We start from the raw sequence: 16068 nt of genomic DNA on the forward strand, positions 1-16068 counted from the left end.
GCAATCGACATCGTCCGTATCCACATTCCATACAGACACAATGGCCACCACTATCTCGCACGATCTTGCCTGGGAGGTTACCAGTGAGTGAAAGACTGGGACGCGCATTGGGGAGGGACTGGGGTTGACATATGGCAGAGGGACGCAGCTCCACGCTCGTCAAGAGGGCGAACGGTATCCAGTTCTCGCGCGATCCTCTTAACCTGAGGAACGTGTACAGCCGCAAGGTATGTGTGGATGTTGTATTCTTGGGGACAGTTGACTAATTCTGCTCAGAACGAGGGCTCCATTGCCAACAAGGTACGACTACCACGAACCACGAATGCGCCGCGCGCACATGCGAACCAACACAGGATACGGTATTGACAACGTTGGAATAGGCTATCGGTGTTATCCCCGGCCCCGAGGGTGGTGTCACTCTTCTCATCAAGAAGGCCGACAAGCACCACCAGCCCGCATCTGCCATCCAGACCACCACCTTCGGCCCCAGCAGGTCCACCCGCAAGTACGTCTTCTCCAAGCCGCGACTTTCTTCGCTCGATCGTACCGATACCGCATATCAAAGGGCTGTTCGCTGACCAACGTAGGACATACTCCGCCATCGTCAACTCCACCACCAAGCGCAACTACCGCCCCGACCTCCGCCAGGACGCCGTCGCTAAGGCCTCCGCCATCCACAAGAGCCAGAAGCCCGTCAAGGAGTCCAAGCCCACCAAGGCCAGGGGTGCCAAGGCTCAGGCCGCTGCCACCGAGGCATAGATCATGAGATACTGAAGAGCGTGGTGCATGTGAATTGGTTCGGAGTTTTACTTCATTCGGTTCATCATCTTCTGTGGGATTCGGAGCTCATGAAAGAAAATGAGCATGGGTTGCATGAACGAATAAAGCTAGAGTCTTCACGACGAATCGACTCGGCGAGAAATGAATATGCTTCGAAAACCAAATGCTGGTGTGCACAATATCCTCGTGATGGGTGTGGCGTTGTGGATGTTTTCCAAGTGTCATCAAGATGTTGCATGTCCGTGACGCCAGATCGCTCAAACGCACAAAGCCCGCTGAATGTACCTTCAACACAACATACAGTCGCATCTCTATGCCTGTAGAGACTAACTGACTTATTGTACAGATGCGTAAGCACGACATATTTCCAGTGAGTCAGTATACGGAACGTAGCTTGTGCGAGCATGGCCTTTCTAGGATGAGTATCGGCGAAGGGATTCAATCAAAGACAAAAGTGACAGCTGGGTGTGATAGAACATAATAAGCTTCTAGTCGACGAGTACACATCGAATAATCAAGTTTCGATTGGAGCGGGTCTTTACGTCTGTGTATAGTGCCAGCTAATATATGCCATGTCCTCGAACCGTGACTTTGTCCTTAAGTATATCAATTCGAACAGTGGGAATAGGTTCTACATGATTGCAGCAGCTTATGTAAGCAGCATTGGTCTAATCGCATGCCATTCGCCGTAGCTAAAATAGCCCCTCCAGGGCTGGCTAGCCGCCCACACCTGGGTTTGCAGCACGCACAGCTTTTGCCTACCCAGGTGATAACGCAGTAAGAGGTCGAAGCGACAGCCCTTTCCGCGCAGTGAGTCGTATTGCTAATAGATAAATCATTTTCTTCCGTTTTTCCATTGAATCACCTACTCAGCCGTTTCGGTTGCTCAATCTTCAGTAGTATAGTGGTCAGTATTTCCGCTTGTCATCTTCACAGACAACTCGCGGGAGACCGGGGTTCAATTCCCCGCTGGAGAGCATCTCATGCATTCTTTTTTGCTTCGGGTGGGCTTCTGCATCACGGCCATGAAAGTCAATTCGGGGGGAAACTCGTGACGATGTTTTTTGCCCCGAGTAATGCACAATACCAAACTTCATAAGCCTGCAATAATGCCAGTAACTTCGCATGTGAGTAATAAGTCATAAGAAGGAACGTGAAGATTTTCACAATATGTACAAAGGTCTACTCTACTCCATCGCTGCCGTGGGCCGTCGTCGCTTTCTGCTCCTCTGTGTGGGTGATGACGGATTAGCAACGACCGATTTGTCGAGCGCTTCTTGAATCTTCCTTGCAGACCACCCATCATCGGTTGGCGTCCAGCTCCTCAGAAAGGAGGCTGAACCAGCGTGCCAGATGAGCTGTTTCACGGTGCCTGGCGGTGCGACTAGTAAAATCTGGCATCTTCCCTTTGACACCATGCGAATGCGCGTAGCTACACGCTTTACGAACGTACTCATGCACGGAAGTGCATACCCCGGTCCGCCATGGTATGTGGGACTGGAATTGCAGTCCATGACTATTGTTGTGAGATGTGTAATGGGATATTGAAGCAGCGCTTCCCGCCAACCATCAAGTTCCCTTGCAAGTTTCGGCTCCTCCTCTGTATACTCGAGCCAATTGCTCTCGGTACACTTGAACAGTTTCTGGTTCTCGGAGAACAGTTTCAACCTGATCTTCTTCGGCAATCTAGCTGGACTCTGTGGGGCTATCGCATCCTTGACCGTGTCTGTTGTTTGCTGGCTCTTGTGATTCGTGAGCAAGCCCGATAGTGCAGCATGCGTCTGGAACGTGACGCTTCGCTCTCGGAGTATTGTGGATATGGCTTCCTCACGAATCGCTTTGGAACAGCCGAGTAGTGGGATTGGCACCGTTTCGGTAATTGCATGGTACACGATCGTGGTGTCGGTGAGTGCATATGACCAGATGGCCTCGCGCAGTTCCACTGCTAGAATCGAAAGTGTTCCGAGTGGATTCTGTCCTGATTCCATGTCTATTCTGGACGAATGGTGTTCGTAGAGGTTTCCTCAACGTTGCTCAGGTGGGACCAGGTTCTTTGTTCGATTACGCCGTCACCGTGCAGTCGTTCACACCAACTCTTTCGGGAAAGTTCAAGTTTAAGCTCAACGCCGCAAGATGCCGTCCAAATCTACTCGTGTCGCGAAAGGGTTCTGTGTGGCTGAAGGGTGAAAAGCTGTTGAGGGGGAGAGCCGAGCAAGCGGAACGCTGCGGGCCGCGGGCGTGGACCAATCCAGCGATGGTCATGCACTAGCCGCTAGCGAATCGCCCGTCTTCACCTAGGCAGTCGCGATGTTCAGCAGTTGCATGCACCCTTGACCCGAGATCTTCCCTTATCAGTATACTTTGAGCCTGGCGATCGATCCGATCGCCTCTGCGATGGGAGTTTTTCGTGACGAACGCACACGCAGGGATGGGCCGGGTATCACAAAGCCCTTGTCTCACAGATCCATCAAACTGCCCAATTGCCGAGCGGCCTCGTCCATACACGTTGCCCGTACAGGGCCTCGCCTGGCCGGTCAAACGCGGCCGCATTCTCGCTGAAGCGCTACGCATAGCAGCATATTTGAACGAGCTGGCGCAGAGCATACCTTGCAGGCGGGCCGTTTGTCGCGTAGCGATTGGCTATACAATAGCCCTTCTCAGAAGCGACTTCATCCTGATTAACGGTCTAGCTCCCAGCGGCAGCTAGTGGCTTACCGCATGTTTCTTAGGACTGCCGTCTGATCCACCGCTGCTCTCACTAGATTGCCAGTACAAGGCTGAGTGCTGCCTCAATTCCAGCTCTCCGTCTACCGGTTTGGCCACTGGTACGCGCTATAACCACTATACAACAGCATGTCGTGGACTCCGGTGGACTTCAGCTGTGTCCGCTACTCGGCGGTAGAGGGCACACACTACTTTCATGACTCCGCCTTTCCTTCCTCGATACAGTTCTTGCTGTCCGGTCGCTGGGAGCCTTGGGACGTCAGCTACGTGAAGTAGTACGTCGCGCGTCTTCTCCAGATATCACCCGTAGTGAGACTAACGTATCGAAGCAAAGCTCAAGATCCGGATGTCCGACGCGTTGCAGAAGAAGCAGAGTTGCGACTTATCCGGGATCCTTACTCTGGATACATTCCATGGCCGTCTCCACCTCCCTCTGCTACAGGGCCTCCACCACTAGCTCCCATATACGGCCAGGCTCCATCACAACCGATTGTCACCCATACTACGGTAGCAGGTCTCATGACACCTTCACCGTCAACGGTGGTTGAGAATGCTCTCCCCGGCTCGCCACGCGATCATAGTACGCCTTCGTCAGCAACGACAGCAACCGTGTATGCTTCCCCGTACGCATTTCAAGCTGCGGCGCCAACTGGCGCCACCCAAATACCGCCAGAATCGACTCCCACTGTTCAAGCAGCTCCTGAAAACGATATGCGCCCATCTTCGCAGTACATCGATCCCGCCTTACATGATCCGACACCAAACCAAGCAGCACCTCTACCAGCCATCCTTTCGAGAACGAGAGAGACGAAGATTCTGCTTTCAATTGACGGTGACGGTATCAGGGGTTTGTCTGCTCTCCTCTTAGTTGAATCGCTGGTCAATGCGATTTGCGTCAAAGTTGGGCAGCGCTTAGACAGCCACCAGATTTTCGACTTGACAGGTGGCAGTTCTCTTGGCGGTATAATAGCCATCATGCTATGTCGATTGCGCATGCAAGCCCATAGAGCAAGAGAAGCTTACAAGCAGATTGCCAAACAAGTGTTCGACAATAAAAGGGCCTACTTCAGATATCTCGACCCTCATGCACAGATACAGAAGCCTGACGACAGCGCGTTAGAGAACGAAATCAAGAGCGTGGTTCAGCAGGAGCTAGGCAGCCCGGACGAAGTACTCCTAGATGGACGGCCCGACTCGGGCGACGTGTGAGTGAAGCCTATTCATCCGCGACGTACATACTGACTCGATAAAGTTTCGCAATTACGACACAAATGGATATCGGTACGTACTGAAGTGAGAAGCGTGGTGAGATTCACTAACGAAGTGAAGGCACGAACAAAGCTGCCCTTATCCGATCATACCAAACACGGCGCATAACTGGACCGGACTTGGAACCCAACATGCCCATATGGCAAGCGATGAAGGCGACCTCAGCGGCCCCACGATACGTGCAATCCGAGCCAGGCGTACCGCAACGCTTCGTGATTGAGAAGGGTCTCGTCGACCATGGGACTACAAAGAACAATCCAGTCCGCGACATCCTGTATGAATGCAGGAAGCTGTTCCGATATGCGAACGACATGATGATCATTGTCTCAGTCGGTACGGGCGTCGGCCTGAATCGCAAAAACGAGATTCCCGAGATGGCGAATAGCGTCGAGGATAGGAAGGCTGAAGCTAGATCGTGGGGTGATAGATTCGAAGCCGAACACGCTGCGTTGATGGAGCGCAATTGGATGAAGTACTTTCGGTTTGATGTGACGGGGTTGGAGGATGTGCCACTCGAGGAGTGGAGTCATGAGGATCTGATCAAGGAGAAGACTTCGGCATACCTCGCTCAGCCAGAGGTTGGACAGAGGTTCTATGCGTGTGTTGATGCGATAACGGCGCTGTTACTGAGCCCGCAGGGGAGGTAGTAACACATGGCAACGGTAAATATGGCACAGCTGGTGGACGATTGTCGGTCGCGCAAAAGCTTCTAATGTTAATTGAATCCCCATCAGGCACATGTTGGGGTTCACCCAGTCTATGCCGCGGGTTAAAACTGTTACGTCGCGTTGTCAGGTCGCGTGTGCCCCCGCCTAGCACGCCTGCCGTCCACCCATGGGCCCGTCCACCACGTGTCGACGTCCTTTCACACCCATCTCCTGAACAACTGCTTGGGTGCATGACATCACAATACCCGGCGTCAAACTCCGCGCCAGGTACTCTGCGTATATCGACTGTATGAGTAGGATCCGACTTCCTGGTCGACGCCGCGTAACCGCAGCGTATAGAACGCCTATGACGCCATGCCTCATTCCTTCTCTTGGCCCAACACCTGCATCGACCAAACATGGGAAACATCACGCACATCGCATTCCCCATCATCGGTCGATGCACCCTTATTTACCCCGCGATCAGTTGATTACTCTTGGCTGCCACGGCTGTGTATGCCTTGGCTCAGAATGACAAGCCTCACATTGGCGGAGTAAGCTTACCGAAGATGTAACCAGCCGCCCCTTGACATCAGAGGCACGGAGTAACGGGCAGCCTGATGTCGCGTAGAGGGTGAGCGACAGGCGAAGAGGCGTATGCACTGCGTACGAGATGGTGTGAAGTATATCTCATACACTTCTTCGTTCTCCGCCTTTCACACCCCTTCCTCTCATTCATCCTCCTACGTGCGTGCGGACTCCAATATGGCTACCGTAGACGATGGCAAGCCGACAGCTGTGCCTGACACAGAGCGCGACCCCAACTATGGCGAAGGCACAGAACTTGAGCAAGAGAAGACGGACCGAATCATCACAGGCGACAAAGTCGAGCTACAAGACAGTGATGCTTGGGACAAGCTTGGTTACTCGTTCCCGACTTGGCGCAAATGGTGAGTTGAGCTTGTGTCTCTTGTCTGGATGCCGCTTTGCCGTGAGACCCGACCATTGTGGCGGCGCATCTCGAAAGCCTACCATGGGCTCACAATCTCCTCTCGATCGCTCTCTCCATGTTGCGATGTTCAACATACGGCGCTGACAATGATTCCACGATAGGCAGATCCTCATCGTCGTCTTCTTCATCCAAATCAGCATCAACACAAATGCGTCCATGTACTCGCATGCCGTCAGCGCAGTATCCGAACACCATGGTGTTAGCGAACAAGCAGCTCGCGTCCCCCAGGCTGCTTTCTTGATCGCCTACGGTATCGGCTGCGAACTTTGGGCTCCCTGGTCAGAAGAGTATGGGCGATGGCCCATCCAGCAACTCAGTCTGTTCCTTGTCAACCTCTGGCAAATACCAGCCGCTTTGTCGAAGAACTATGCGACATATGTGGTGGTCCGGACGCTTGGAGGCTTATCAACGGCTGGCGGCTCGGTCACGCTTGGTGTACTCGCCGACATGTGGGAGCCGGATGAACAAGAGTTTGCTGTCGCATTCCTAGTCCTTTCATCCGTGGGCGGGTCCGTCGTTGGTGCGATCATCGGAGCGTTCGTAGAGAGGTAAGAACATCATTGGCAAATTTCGCTAGCAATTATTTACTTAGATCCCTAGATACAAGTCGGTCGAGTGGATCTTCTGGGTTCAGCTCATCATCGGAGGCTTCGTCCAGCTCGTTCACTTTGTCTGCAACCCCGAGACTCGCTCGACAATCCTATTGGACCGCGAGGCGAAGAGACGACGTAAAACAGGTGAAGATCCCAACATCTATGGCCCGAATGAGATCCGAGGTGGCCATAAAATGAGCTTCAAAGAGGTCGGCACTATCTTCTGGAGGTATGTAACGTCTTCAAGACTTGATGGCTTCGATGCTAATGATAAGATAGACCTTTCTACATGTTCTTTACCGAACCAATCGTTCTATGGCTCTCACTCCTCAGTGGTTTCAGCGACGCCCTGATCTTCACATTCTTGGAGTCTTTCGGTCCCGTCTACGAACAATGGGGCTTTGGCGTCGTTGGCGCAGGTCTAGCCTTCCTGCCCATCTTGATCAGTTACTTCCTGGCTTACGCTTCGTACATGCCGTCGATCATCAGTTTCCGGAAGAAACGACGACAGAATCCGGGGTCTGTCGAACCGGAAGCCCGACTTTGGTGGTTGCTGTTCCTCGCTCCGCTGGAGACTATCGGCTTGTTTGGGTTTGCTTGGACGTCACTTGGCCCAGACTATGGCATTCCTTGGATCGCGCCGATGATTTTCTCGGCAATGGTTGGCATGGCGAATGTGAGTTCTCGAGCTGAATACGCAATATTCGTTGGCTAACGGTTCCCAGTATGCAATCTACCAGTCTTCAATCGACTACCAGACCGCCGCATACGGCCCCTACGCTTCCTCCGCAACCGGCGGCAACGATCTCGCTCGTGATGCCTTAGCCGGTATCGCTTCTCTATACTCAACACCGCTTTACTCGAATATCCCTGGTCGACCGTTGCAATACGCTTCCACTATTCTAGCCTGCCTTGCTTTCCTGGTCACCCTGCCCATCTATATCGTGTACTGGAAAGGTCCTCAGATCAGAGCCAATTCGAAGTTTGCGCAAAGCCTCGATCAAAGCCGGCAACAGAGAGATGAGAAGAGGAGGAAGAGTGTTCATCCAGGTGTAGAGGGGCCGCTGGGGGAGAAGGAGCAGAAGGTTCATCGAGAGAATGCGTAGGTTGAGAAAATGGAGAAGAGCGGACGGCTTTGTAGCAAGTGATCTGTCGGATGGTCTTGCTCTTGCGATATACTATTAATCTGTGGTGGTGGTTTATACGATCAAATAATGAACTCGTTGTAGGAAGAAAAGCTCCTATCGCCTTCATTGCTCAGACCCAATTCGAAACGAAAGGTGTCGCCTCTTCGATACGTCGGTCGTCAAACACCGTCGTGCTGGTCGTATTCGCACATCGTTTGAATTGCTCTAGCCCAATCCAGCTCGGCACTCTAGCCCAAACAACGACATTTGATCTAAGGCCGTACTCGAGAATCATAATGAGAAGACCTGGTCTCGCATTTGCAAGTGTGTCAAGAGCAATACCCAATCCTTCCATCTCCATCGGTGTCTCGTGAAAGGGTCGGTTTCCATTCCACGAAATGATCAGCTCAACAAGGTTCGGTGCCCAGTCTGGATGTTCGGCGAGGGCCCACAGTGGGAGCGGGTCATTATCTATATGACTTCCGAATATTTGGACGTGTTCGAGTAACGGGCAGGAACACAATAATGCGAGAAGAATGTTGCGACTACGGAAACTCCCCAGCTGGACAGTCTGTAGGCCCGGACAACGATGAACAACATGGATCATGCTTTCCTCTCTGTACATTCCCGACTCGCCCAATCCTGTCATCGTTAGCTATTTGATTAGAGACATTTTTGACTGAACTAGCAAGATAGTGAACCTTCGTGCAAGATTGAATAAAGTGTACATACTGATCGATTGAAGGTGTTTAACTTTTGGGCTCATGTCGATAGAGAGTAAAGATTGGTCGTCCATACTGTTGCGCATCAGCGAGCTGTACAGAGAAAAGTGTGTGTTCAAAAGCGTACTCCGTTACATCCAACAGGCATTCTGTCATGGGGCATTGAACATATTCCACCCCACTCCAGGACAACTGGCAGTTCAGTCCCATGGCTGTAGCATCTATAATGGGAAGATGAGCTGGCTTGCGGATTCTGGACGAATCCATTGAACATTCGACAACGCATTGGCGTCTACATGAACATTCGCTGGAGTCTTCCTCGCCTTCTGAATCATCGCTATCGCGATCAGAGCTGAGTGCGACACCATGATTTTCTTCTATCACAGTGGATGGCGTTGGCGGGGTCGCAGGAGGAGTGGGTTGTGGACGACAGTTCTGTATCGACCGCAGTGGTGTCTTCGCACGGCGAATCTGCTTTTTCCGTGGTGATGGTCTTGGTCGTGTAGCTGTCACGACTTTTGCTGCGGCTGCTAACGCTTCATCTCGTGAAACCACGCTGAAGCCCAGGCTGGCAAAGGTACCTTCTGGTGTGATGTTTGTACCTTGCGCAAGAGTTGGTAGCATCCCTGCTGAGTTGTGAAAACTGCGAGTGGAAAAGAGAGATATTGATAACTCGAGAACGAAAGGACCATGTTCGGGTATTCCAGATTTTATAGCGGGTACCTGTAAGTGGGTCTCTGCCGTATCTCACATTGGGGCATTACTTTTTTCTACGGCTGAAACTCAACCCAGCTGTACCCACCCCCCGATATCTCGACACCAGTTGCGATTGGTTACTTCAATGTATATAAACAGGTTTAAGCTATGTGGCAGGCACATGGCGAACGCCCTCTCGTGATGCTTGTAAGCCACCAATCCTTCCTGTAGTTCTGTCGTTGGCTAGCGCGGCGCTATAAATTTGACAATCCGTGACATCCTGCTAGTTGTGCTCCAATAAGCCCAAGATACTGTTCAGCCAAAGAAAGATGTATGCCGATCAAGAAAGTACCTATGGCCTGGCCCGCTTAGGTATAGCTCATGTGTCAACAGGGAGACTAGTAGACACCTTTCTACCATTGGTGTATGTCGTATGACTAGTCGACATGTACCACGAATCATACTTCTTGTAATGCGAACGATGAACCAGCTCGATCGGTAGCGTCGGTCGCGACCTTCCAAACTCTCGCATGCCACGCATGAAGTTTTTGTCCGAAGACTGGTCATCCAGGCGTAGTTTCTTCAAGTTTGGCGCCAGATCTGAGTTAGCGGCCATTTGCTGGAAAGCGGCTTCCGTAACACCACCACCGGAGAATTCTAGATGGGTAATGTCATGACAGAAGGTAAGAAGGTGGATTAGACCTTCGTCACCCATGCTGCGACCGCCACCAGGTAGGGATATTTTCTTCAGGTTTCTGCAACCTCTAGCGAGGCGTTTGATACCCTCGTCTGTAACGAGGCAGTCTGTCATCGCAGTCAGAGATATTTCTATGAAGTCTTGCATAGCTATCGAGCCGTACCATTATGAGCGTCGTAATCAGTATCCACGTATTGGAAATGAATTTCCGTAAGCACGTCGCAAACTTTGGGACCCAAGAAGAGGATGTCGTCTATATGATTACTGGGAAACGCAAATCAGTATTGCATTGTATACACTGTAGATACCAGGAAGGGATGTGACGTACTCTGCCAGTTTGAAGCCTCTTCCAAAGATGATCTTTCTTGTCGATGTTCCAACGATTTTGTGGTACTTGCCGTCCCAGTGGTATCTGGAATCTCCGAAGGCGGCTTGTTTTACTCCTTTGACAAGGGGCTTTGGAAGACGAGGTTTTGGCTTCGGCGCGTCTTGCACTACTTGTGCTACTTGCTCTACTTGGACTGCAGCGGGTCGTAATACGACTGGAGGCTTTGCTCGGGCCGCTGCGGCTACGACCTCCTCTTTCGGGGCAGGTTTAAAGCCAAAGGCAGCGAGACCGCGCGAAGAAGCAGCTTGCACAACACTGTTCTTCTTCTCTGTACGGATTGGTGGCATGGCGGGATTTTGTGTGTAACGACGGGAGGTGAGGAAGGAGGTTTGGTAGGAAATGAGATCCTGTGCAAACAAGATGCACGGGCCGGGATTGTACCAAACAGGGGCGTCTTGTCCATAAGGATATTACCACTTCAGACGTCGCCAGCACATCGGCGCCATCGCATAAGTAGCCGTCCCAGGTGGGTTCAAAGTACTTGTAATCGGATTATCGCGAAATGAGATCGCGAATACACGCAGAATTGACGCGTCGAGGCTGCTGGGACGCGTTGCAGCGGAAAGCATAGCATCTCCACGCGCAACTTTCGGGCCTCCGTATCACAAAAGGAAGCTGTTATTGTCAGTCCTCATTTCAGTAGATGGTCGACGTGGAGATTCACATGTTCGTTGGAGAGATGATCAACCGTTCAGAGACGCGCCCACGAATGCCATCGCGACAGGGTGGGGAAGCACGCTAGTCGCCAACCACCCTCACAGTGACGTACCTTCACACCTCCTGCAACCACGCATCACAAGCTTCATCTCAGCAATACGGCCATCGAGCAGATCTTCATCGGCTATGCTACGGTTCAGATCGATTACACGCTCCAACACCCTGCAAGTAGCCCTGCAACCTGTCTCCCGGTTGCCGCCATGCCACTCTCTACGGATCGTCATCTCGTGACTTCCTCAGCCGGAAGTATCGGAAATGTAGGACAAGATGCGGGAGATCGCAGCTTTCGACAGTAGCTCGTCTACAAAAGAGTAGGACCTTCTAAGAGCTGGAGCATACTCGCAACCTCCTGCTGATGTTGCTGTTCGCGTCTCGCCCTCTTCGCCCCTCTCTTAGCTTCGGGTCGCTTCCTCAGCAGCTCTTTGTACTCCTCTTCGGCAAGCTCCCAATCTACTTCCAAAGCCGGGTATGCCTGGACATGTTGCTTGAACCCTTCTATCTCCTCCCCATCCCAGAGCTTCTGATGAACGTGCCGCAGGATGCACGCTACGACCAGTTCCTTCAGGTTGTCGTCCCCGAGCGTATCGTTCGTTTCTTCAGCTGTATCATGTAGCCTCTGAGCTGAGCCGTATATCCAGTTTACGAGGCTTTTCGCAATGCCCACGCCGACGGTGCTCTTCCACAACATATCCTCTGCCAGCTTGCTATGCGCGACGGCTACCAAAGAATGATATCGGAGGTCTCTGCCCATTTTGTACATCTCCAGATGAAACTCCGCCGCAGCCTCCAGTTTCATGGGATAGCTTGCCTTGGTCTTTCCGATGGGTAACTTGGTCGCATGGTGTAGCATCGTCGCTCGTCCGCCCTTGTCCAGTTTGTAGGTTCCAGTGTATATGAATTCGACGAGGCGGTCGACCATCGTGGGACTGTGTACTTGTGCGTTGAACTCACACTCCCTAGTAAGAGTATCAAGTGTACCCTAAAAGCCGTGAGTACTAGTTCTGTCCATTTGCACTAGCCTTGTACTTACACCGCTAGGAAAAGCGTATCCTTCTAGCACTTCCGAGCCTGCAATAAGGAAGCCCGAGTTCACGCCGAACGCAACTTCATCTACGACGAGTGTGAAGTCACATCCGAGTCGCTTGCTGAGGGCCATTTGGCCACGACTGCGATTTATCAGCGCACGTAGGAGTGCAATACAATCAATACTCACTGAGCACAAACTAGTTGTGGCTGTGGTAGTCTGGCACTTTTGCCCTCGAAGATGTGGCCCAGGAGGGTCTTCAGAGTCGCCAGCGATATCGTAACAGCGTCTGTACGGGTGCGAGCTCCGTTGTCTGTTAAGTCAGCTTCCATGCTCCATGAAGGGTGTTGAATGACGGACCTGCTCGTAGGGCCTCTTCACCGTCGCGTTGGTCCGGGTTAGATGTCGCAACACGAGCCAGATCTCTGGCGGACGGTGCTGGGTTTGTCGTACGTGGGTGCGCTTCTTGAGCGCGCGGCTCTGTCTCCGAGCTCTCGCCTTTGCTGTCTGGTTTCGGAGATTGATTCGCCATAGCCACGGTTCAGCGCTGTCCTGAGGAATAGTATAAAGGTCTTGGGAGAGCGCTAGCAGAAAGACATCAAAACAGTGTTGGCAACGGGTGGGCAAGCCCCACTTTAGCAGGCCGCAAAGGACTCACGTTTGTCCTTTCACTCTCACCGGAAGGCAACACAAAAGCAAAAAAAGAATGATCGAGCACAGAACCGAACGCTCGGCCTTGGTGTGGACGCAAAAAATACTTACATTGACCCATAGAGCACCACTATGGCATAGTGTAGTCAAGGACATACGTATACTTCTACCACCCAGGGGTACATTGCATGTTAGAAGCTACTTCAGAGCGGGGAGTCAGAGTACTGTGGAAATTGAGAGCTATATGTACATGCTAATTAAATATCAGCTTTAGATAGGGCCGCTCACTGCAAACGCACAGAAAGTGAAAGACCCATATCGCTTACAACCCCACACACCACAAACAACTCCACACCCCCGCACAACGGAAGCCTATATAGGTGACTGCTCCTGCACCGGCGCTAGTTCTGACGCTAGTTCTGACGCCCATTGTCTTTCCACCCTGCCCCTTCACTTCCTGTTGTCTACATGTCCAAACGACCCAGCCTCTACACATCCTCGACAGGTCCAAGAGTCGACATGACTAGCCAACAAACCAGTCAGAGCGACAGTGAGCATGTCGCAAAGTCTACGCGCGATGAGACTAAAGCAATGGCGTTGGGAAACAGCGGGCCCGGCGCGGACATGGAGTTTATGGCTATCCACTCAAACCAGCAGGCGATTTCGAAGTCATCCCCGATGGCTCATGAGTGCGGCCCAAGGTACTATCAAACATATGTCGACTGAACGAATGTATCACTGACAAAGGCAGGTGGCGTGGTCGCATCGTGAAGAACTCACGCTCTGGCGTGACACTTGTCGCAAAATTGGGGACTGAGAGCGCGACTTGCACTCTACCACAAGATCTTGCCACAGGCGGTTCAGACAAGATCGGAAAGCAGGTTAGTTCTAACTCCGCGGACAGCCGTTCTTCCGCAATGTTACGCACGACAACTTCGCGCCGTGTCCATAGCCTAAACTAACTACTCGACAGGTCGACGATGCAGGAAACGCCCCTTGTGTGGTGACTATCCACGGATATGACTACATCGTCGTCGAGATGATGGTACAACACATACTTGACGATGAGTACCAGCTAGACGACACCCAAGAGCTCGCCAACTACCAACTGACTCACCTGAAGAAAGCTCAACCTGGTATCGAAGACAAGAGTATCACCGTACGTGTTAAAGGACCGCTAGCAGAGCTCCACGTCAAGGTATATCTCTGCGCGAAAGAGATGGAGATGCCGGAACTCCTCAACATTGCTAGAAGGAACATTCGGAACTCTCTCCTCACGGACTCTCTTACTGCCGAACAGTTCTTCAACATTCTGGAGAAGCATAAGTTGTACGAACCGTCAGAGCACATCGAAGAGAAGCTCCTGAACGTGGTCGCGGCTTGTGGAGCACTGCATCGTCCTCGCTGGCTCCAAGAAGGTGGTACAAAGTATCTTGAGTTCCTTGGAAATCTCGGAACCTCTCGATATGCGAAGTACGAGGCTGCGGCCGAGCGAGACTGGACCGTATACAACCTCCAACATAACCCCAAAGAGGACGCCATTACCTACACCCCCGCAGATCAAAACCGACCGAGCAAGAAACGCCTCATGGACCCTTTGCTTGACACGCGAACCCCTAAGATGCGCACTGTCGGTACAGGACAAGGACAGCGTGGAAACATTGGCGGTCGCCTTCTCCAGTCTCCTGGTCCGGGCAATACCTACCAACCTACTGTCGAGGACCACAGCGATTCGCCTACCCCCCGTCGTCATAACCATGGAAGCTCGGCCAATCGCACCAACAAAGCACTGCCGCCTACACCCACACCATCCGAGCTGGACAGGTCGTGGCAATCTATGGGCGGATCCAAGGCGTCTCAAGGTGAAAAGGCAGCCCCGTTTCCCATGAAGCCGACATCAGGTCTCCTGCGTACCCCTCGTCCAGGCTCGAGCCTACGACGGAGCCAGACAGTCCGCGGTGAGACCGATGGCTCTGAAGATGTCGATGGACCGGATTTCGATGCCGATGAAGACTTCAATCCTCCGTTCGCCTCTAATAGTCCACAAGGTCCTAGTCCCGTTGCTCCGCGAACTGCGCTCAACCGATTAGGTGATCAGCCGACTACGGACCAGACCAATTTCGACCGTCAAGGTGCTAGTGAGCACGCTCTCCCCGAGAACAATATCTCCGCCGATGAGAATGCCGACGAGTCTACCTTCATTGCCCTCATCAGTTCATCCGATCACGGCATGGACGACAACACCGAGGTACCCCGTGTCGAATATAGCTTCGACGAGGGCAACACCATCGTCCAGGTTCCCCAGGTTCCCGCCCTCGCACCCACTGTCGCTGCCCGTAGCACATCAGATGAGACTGGTGGTCAGAAGAAGAAGGAAGATACCAGCATGACTGACGTGTCTGGGGATGGGGACGATGGCGTCAAGGTCGACGATGGCGTCAAGGCCGAGGATCGCATGGAGGAATAGGGGGCGTGGCAGCGACAAGGACGTTTGTAGGCGATGGAGTCTCAGCTCACGGGTCTATGTAGTCTTTTGTAGTACGTACGTGCTTAAGAAAATAATGAATACAACGAGGATGTATACCTCAAAGCCTATCATGTCTCTTGTTTTGTGACTGTGCTGCTACTTGAGACATTTCAGGCGTAGGCGTCCATGGGCGGTACTTTGGATAACAAGCAAACGTATGCATGAAATCAAACTCCTCGACTAACATCTTCGCGAGACATGTCGGCTACGTCATCGCAGTCTATGACCTTCAAGCAAACGGCGTTTTGGCGCTAGCCAGGCAGCCACCACACAGTGATATCTAACGCGAATGCTTGCTTCCTTCCCTGACAATCCTTACCGACAAATCTTCACAGCCACAGGAAGTAGGCGCTCTACCGAACAGAATGTCTGGAACGCAGAACTCGCAGTCCATGACCGCCCGAGACGAAGGGCTTGCTACAGGACACATTGAAGTCGATGTGGAATATCTGCATTATGCATTCGGTGATCTGTCCGTCGCCGAGATGGACATA

At 52.3% G+C, this 16068-nt stretch overlaps 7 protein-coding genes and 1 non-coding gene across 8 annotated transcripts; 6 read left to right on the plus strand and 2 right to left on the minus strand.

Moving 5' to 3' along the window:
* Window positions 1-40: 40 nt before the first annotated feature.
* On the plus strand, window positions 41-759 carry J4E92_007804 (uncharacterized protein; the record flags this gene model as incomplete). The annotated part of the gene is made up of 5 exons (XM_051499167.1): window positions 41-83; window positions 139-227; window positions 277-300; window positions 381-505; window positions 588-759. The coding sequence occupies 5 exons, from the start codon at window positions 41-43 to the stop codon at window positions 757-759; spliced, it is 453 nt and encodes a 150-aa protein (XP_051350416.1).
* Window positions 760-1670: 911 nt separating this feature from the next.
* J4E92_007805 lies at window positions 1671-1757 on the plus strand. The gene has a single exon. It is a non-coding gene; the product is annotated as a tRNA-Asp (tRNA).
* Window positions 1758-4023: 2266 nt separating this feature from the next.
* Window positions 4024-4713, plus strand: J4E92_007806 (uncharacterized protein; the record flags this gene model as incomplete). Its single annotated transcript, XM_051499168.1, has 1 exon — window positions 4024-4713. One exon carries the CDS (start codon window positions 4024-4026, stop codon window positions 4711-4713), a length of 690 nt encoding a protein of 229 aa, XP_051350417.1.
* Window positions 4714-4904: 191 nt separating this feature from the next.
* On the plus strand, window positions 4905-5420 carry J4E92_007807 (uncharacterized protein; the record flags this gene model as incomplete). Its single annotated transcript, XM_051499169.1, has 1 exon — window positions 4905-5420. One exon carries the CDS (start codon window positions 4905-4907, stop codon window positions 5418-5420), a length of 516 nt encoding a protein of 171 aa, XP_051350418.1.
* A 765-nt stretch (window positions 5421-6185) lies between these two features.
* J4E92_007808 (uncharacterized protein) lies at window positions 6186-8131 on the plus strand (the record flags this gene model as incomplete). Its single annotated transcript, XM_051499170.1, has 5 exons — window positions 6186-6370; window positions 6534-6980; window positions 7033-7254; window positions 7305-7701; window positions 7751-8131. 5 exons carry the CDS (start codon window positions 6186-6188, stop codon window positions 8129-8131), a joined length of 1632 nt encoding a protein of 543 aa, XP_051350419.1.
* Window positions 8132-9949: 1818 nt separating this feature from the next.
* J4E92_007809 (uncharacterized protein) lies at window positions 9950-10942 on the minus strand (the record flags this gene model as incomplete). Its single annotated transcript, XM_051499171.1, has 3 exons — window positions 9950-10374; window positions 10431-10531; window positions 10596-10942. 3 exons carry the CDS (start codon window positions 10940-10942, stop codon window positions 9950-9952), a joined length of 873 nt encoding a protein of 290 aa, XP_051350420.1.
* Window positions 10943-11673: 731 nt separating this feature from the next.
* J4E92_007810 (uncharacterized protein) lies at window positions 11674-12482 on the minus strand (the record flags this gene model as incomplete). The annotated part of the gene is made up of 2 exons (XM_051499172.1): window positions 11674-12298; window positions 12478-12482. The coding sequence occupies 2 exons, from the start codon at window positions 12480-12482 to the stop codon at window positions 11674-11676; spliced, it is 630 nt and encodes a 209-aa protein (XP_051350421.1).
* A 1243-nt stretch (window positions 12483-13725) lies between these two features.
* Window positions 13726-15514, plus strand: J4E92_007811 (uncharacterized protein; the record flags this gene model as incomplete). The annotated part of the gene is made up of 3 exons (XM_051499173.1): window positions 13726-13748; window positions 13799-13928; window positions 14021-15514. 3 exons carry the CDS (start codon window positions 13726-13728, stop codon window positions 15512-15514), a joined length of 1647 nt encoding a protein of 548 aa, XP_051350422.1.
* Window positions 15515-16068: the final 554 nt, after the last annotated feature.

This window comes from Alternaria infectoria (genome assembly GCF_024043175.1).
Source record: "Alternaria infectoria strain BMP 0036 chromosome Unknown scaffold_14, whole genome shotgun sequence".
Lineage (NCBI taxonomy): Eukaryota > Fungi > Ascomycota > Dothideomycetes > Pleosporales > Pleosporaceae > Alternaria > Alternaria infectoria.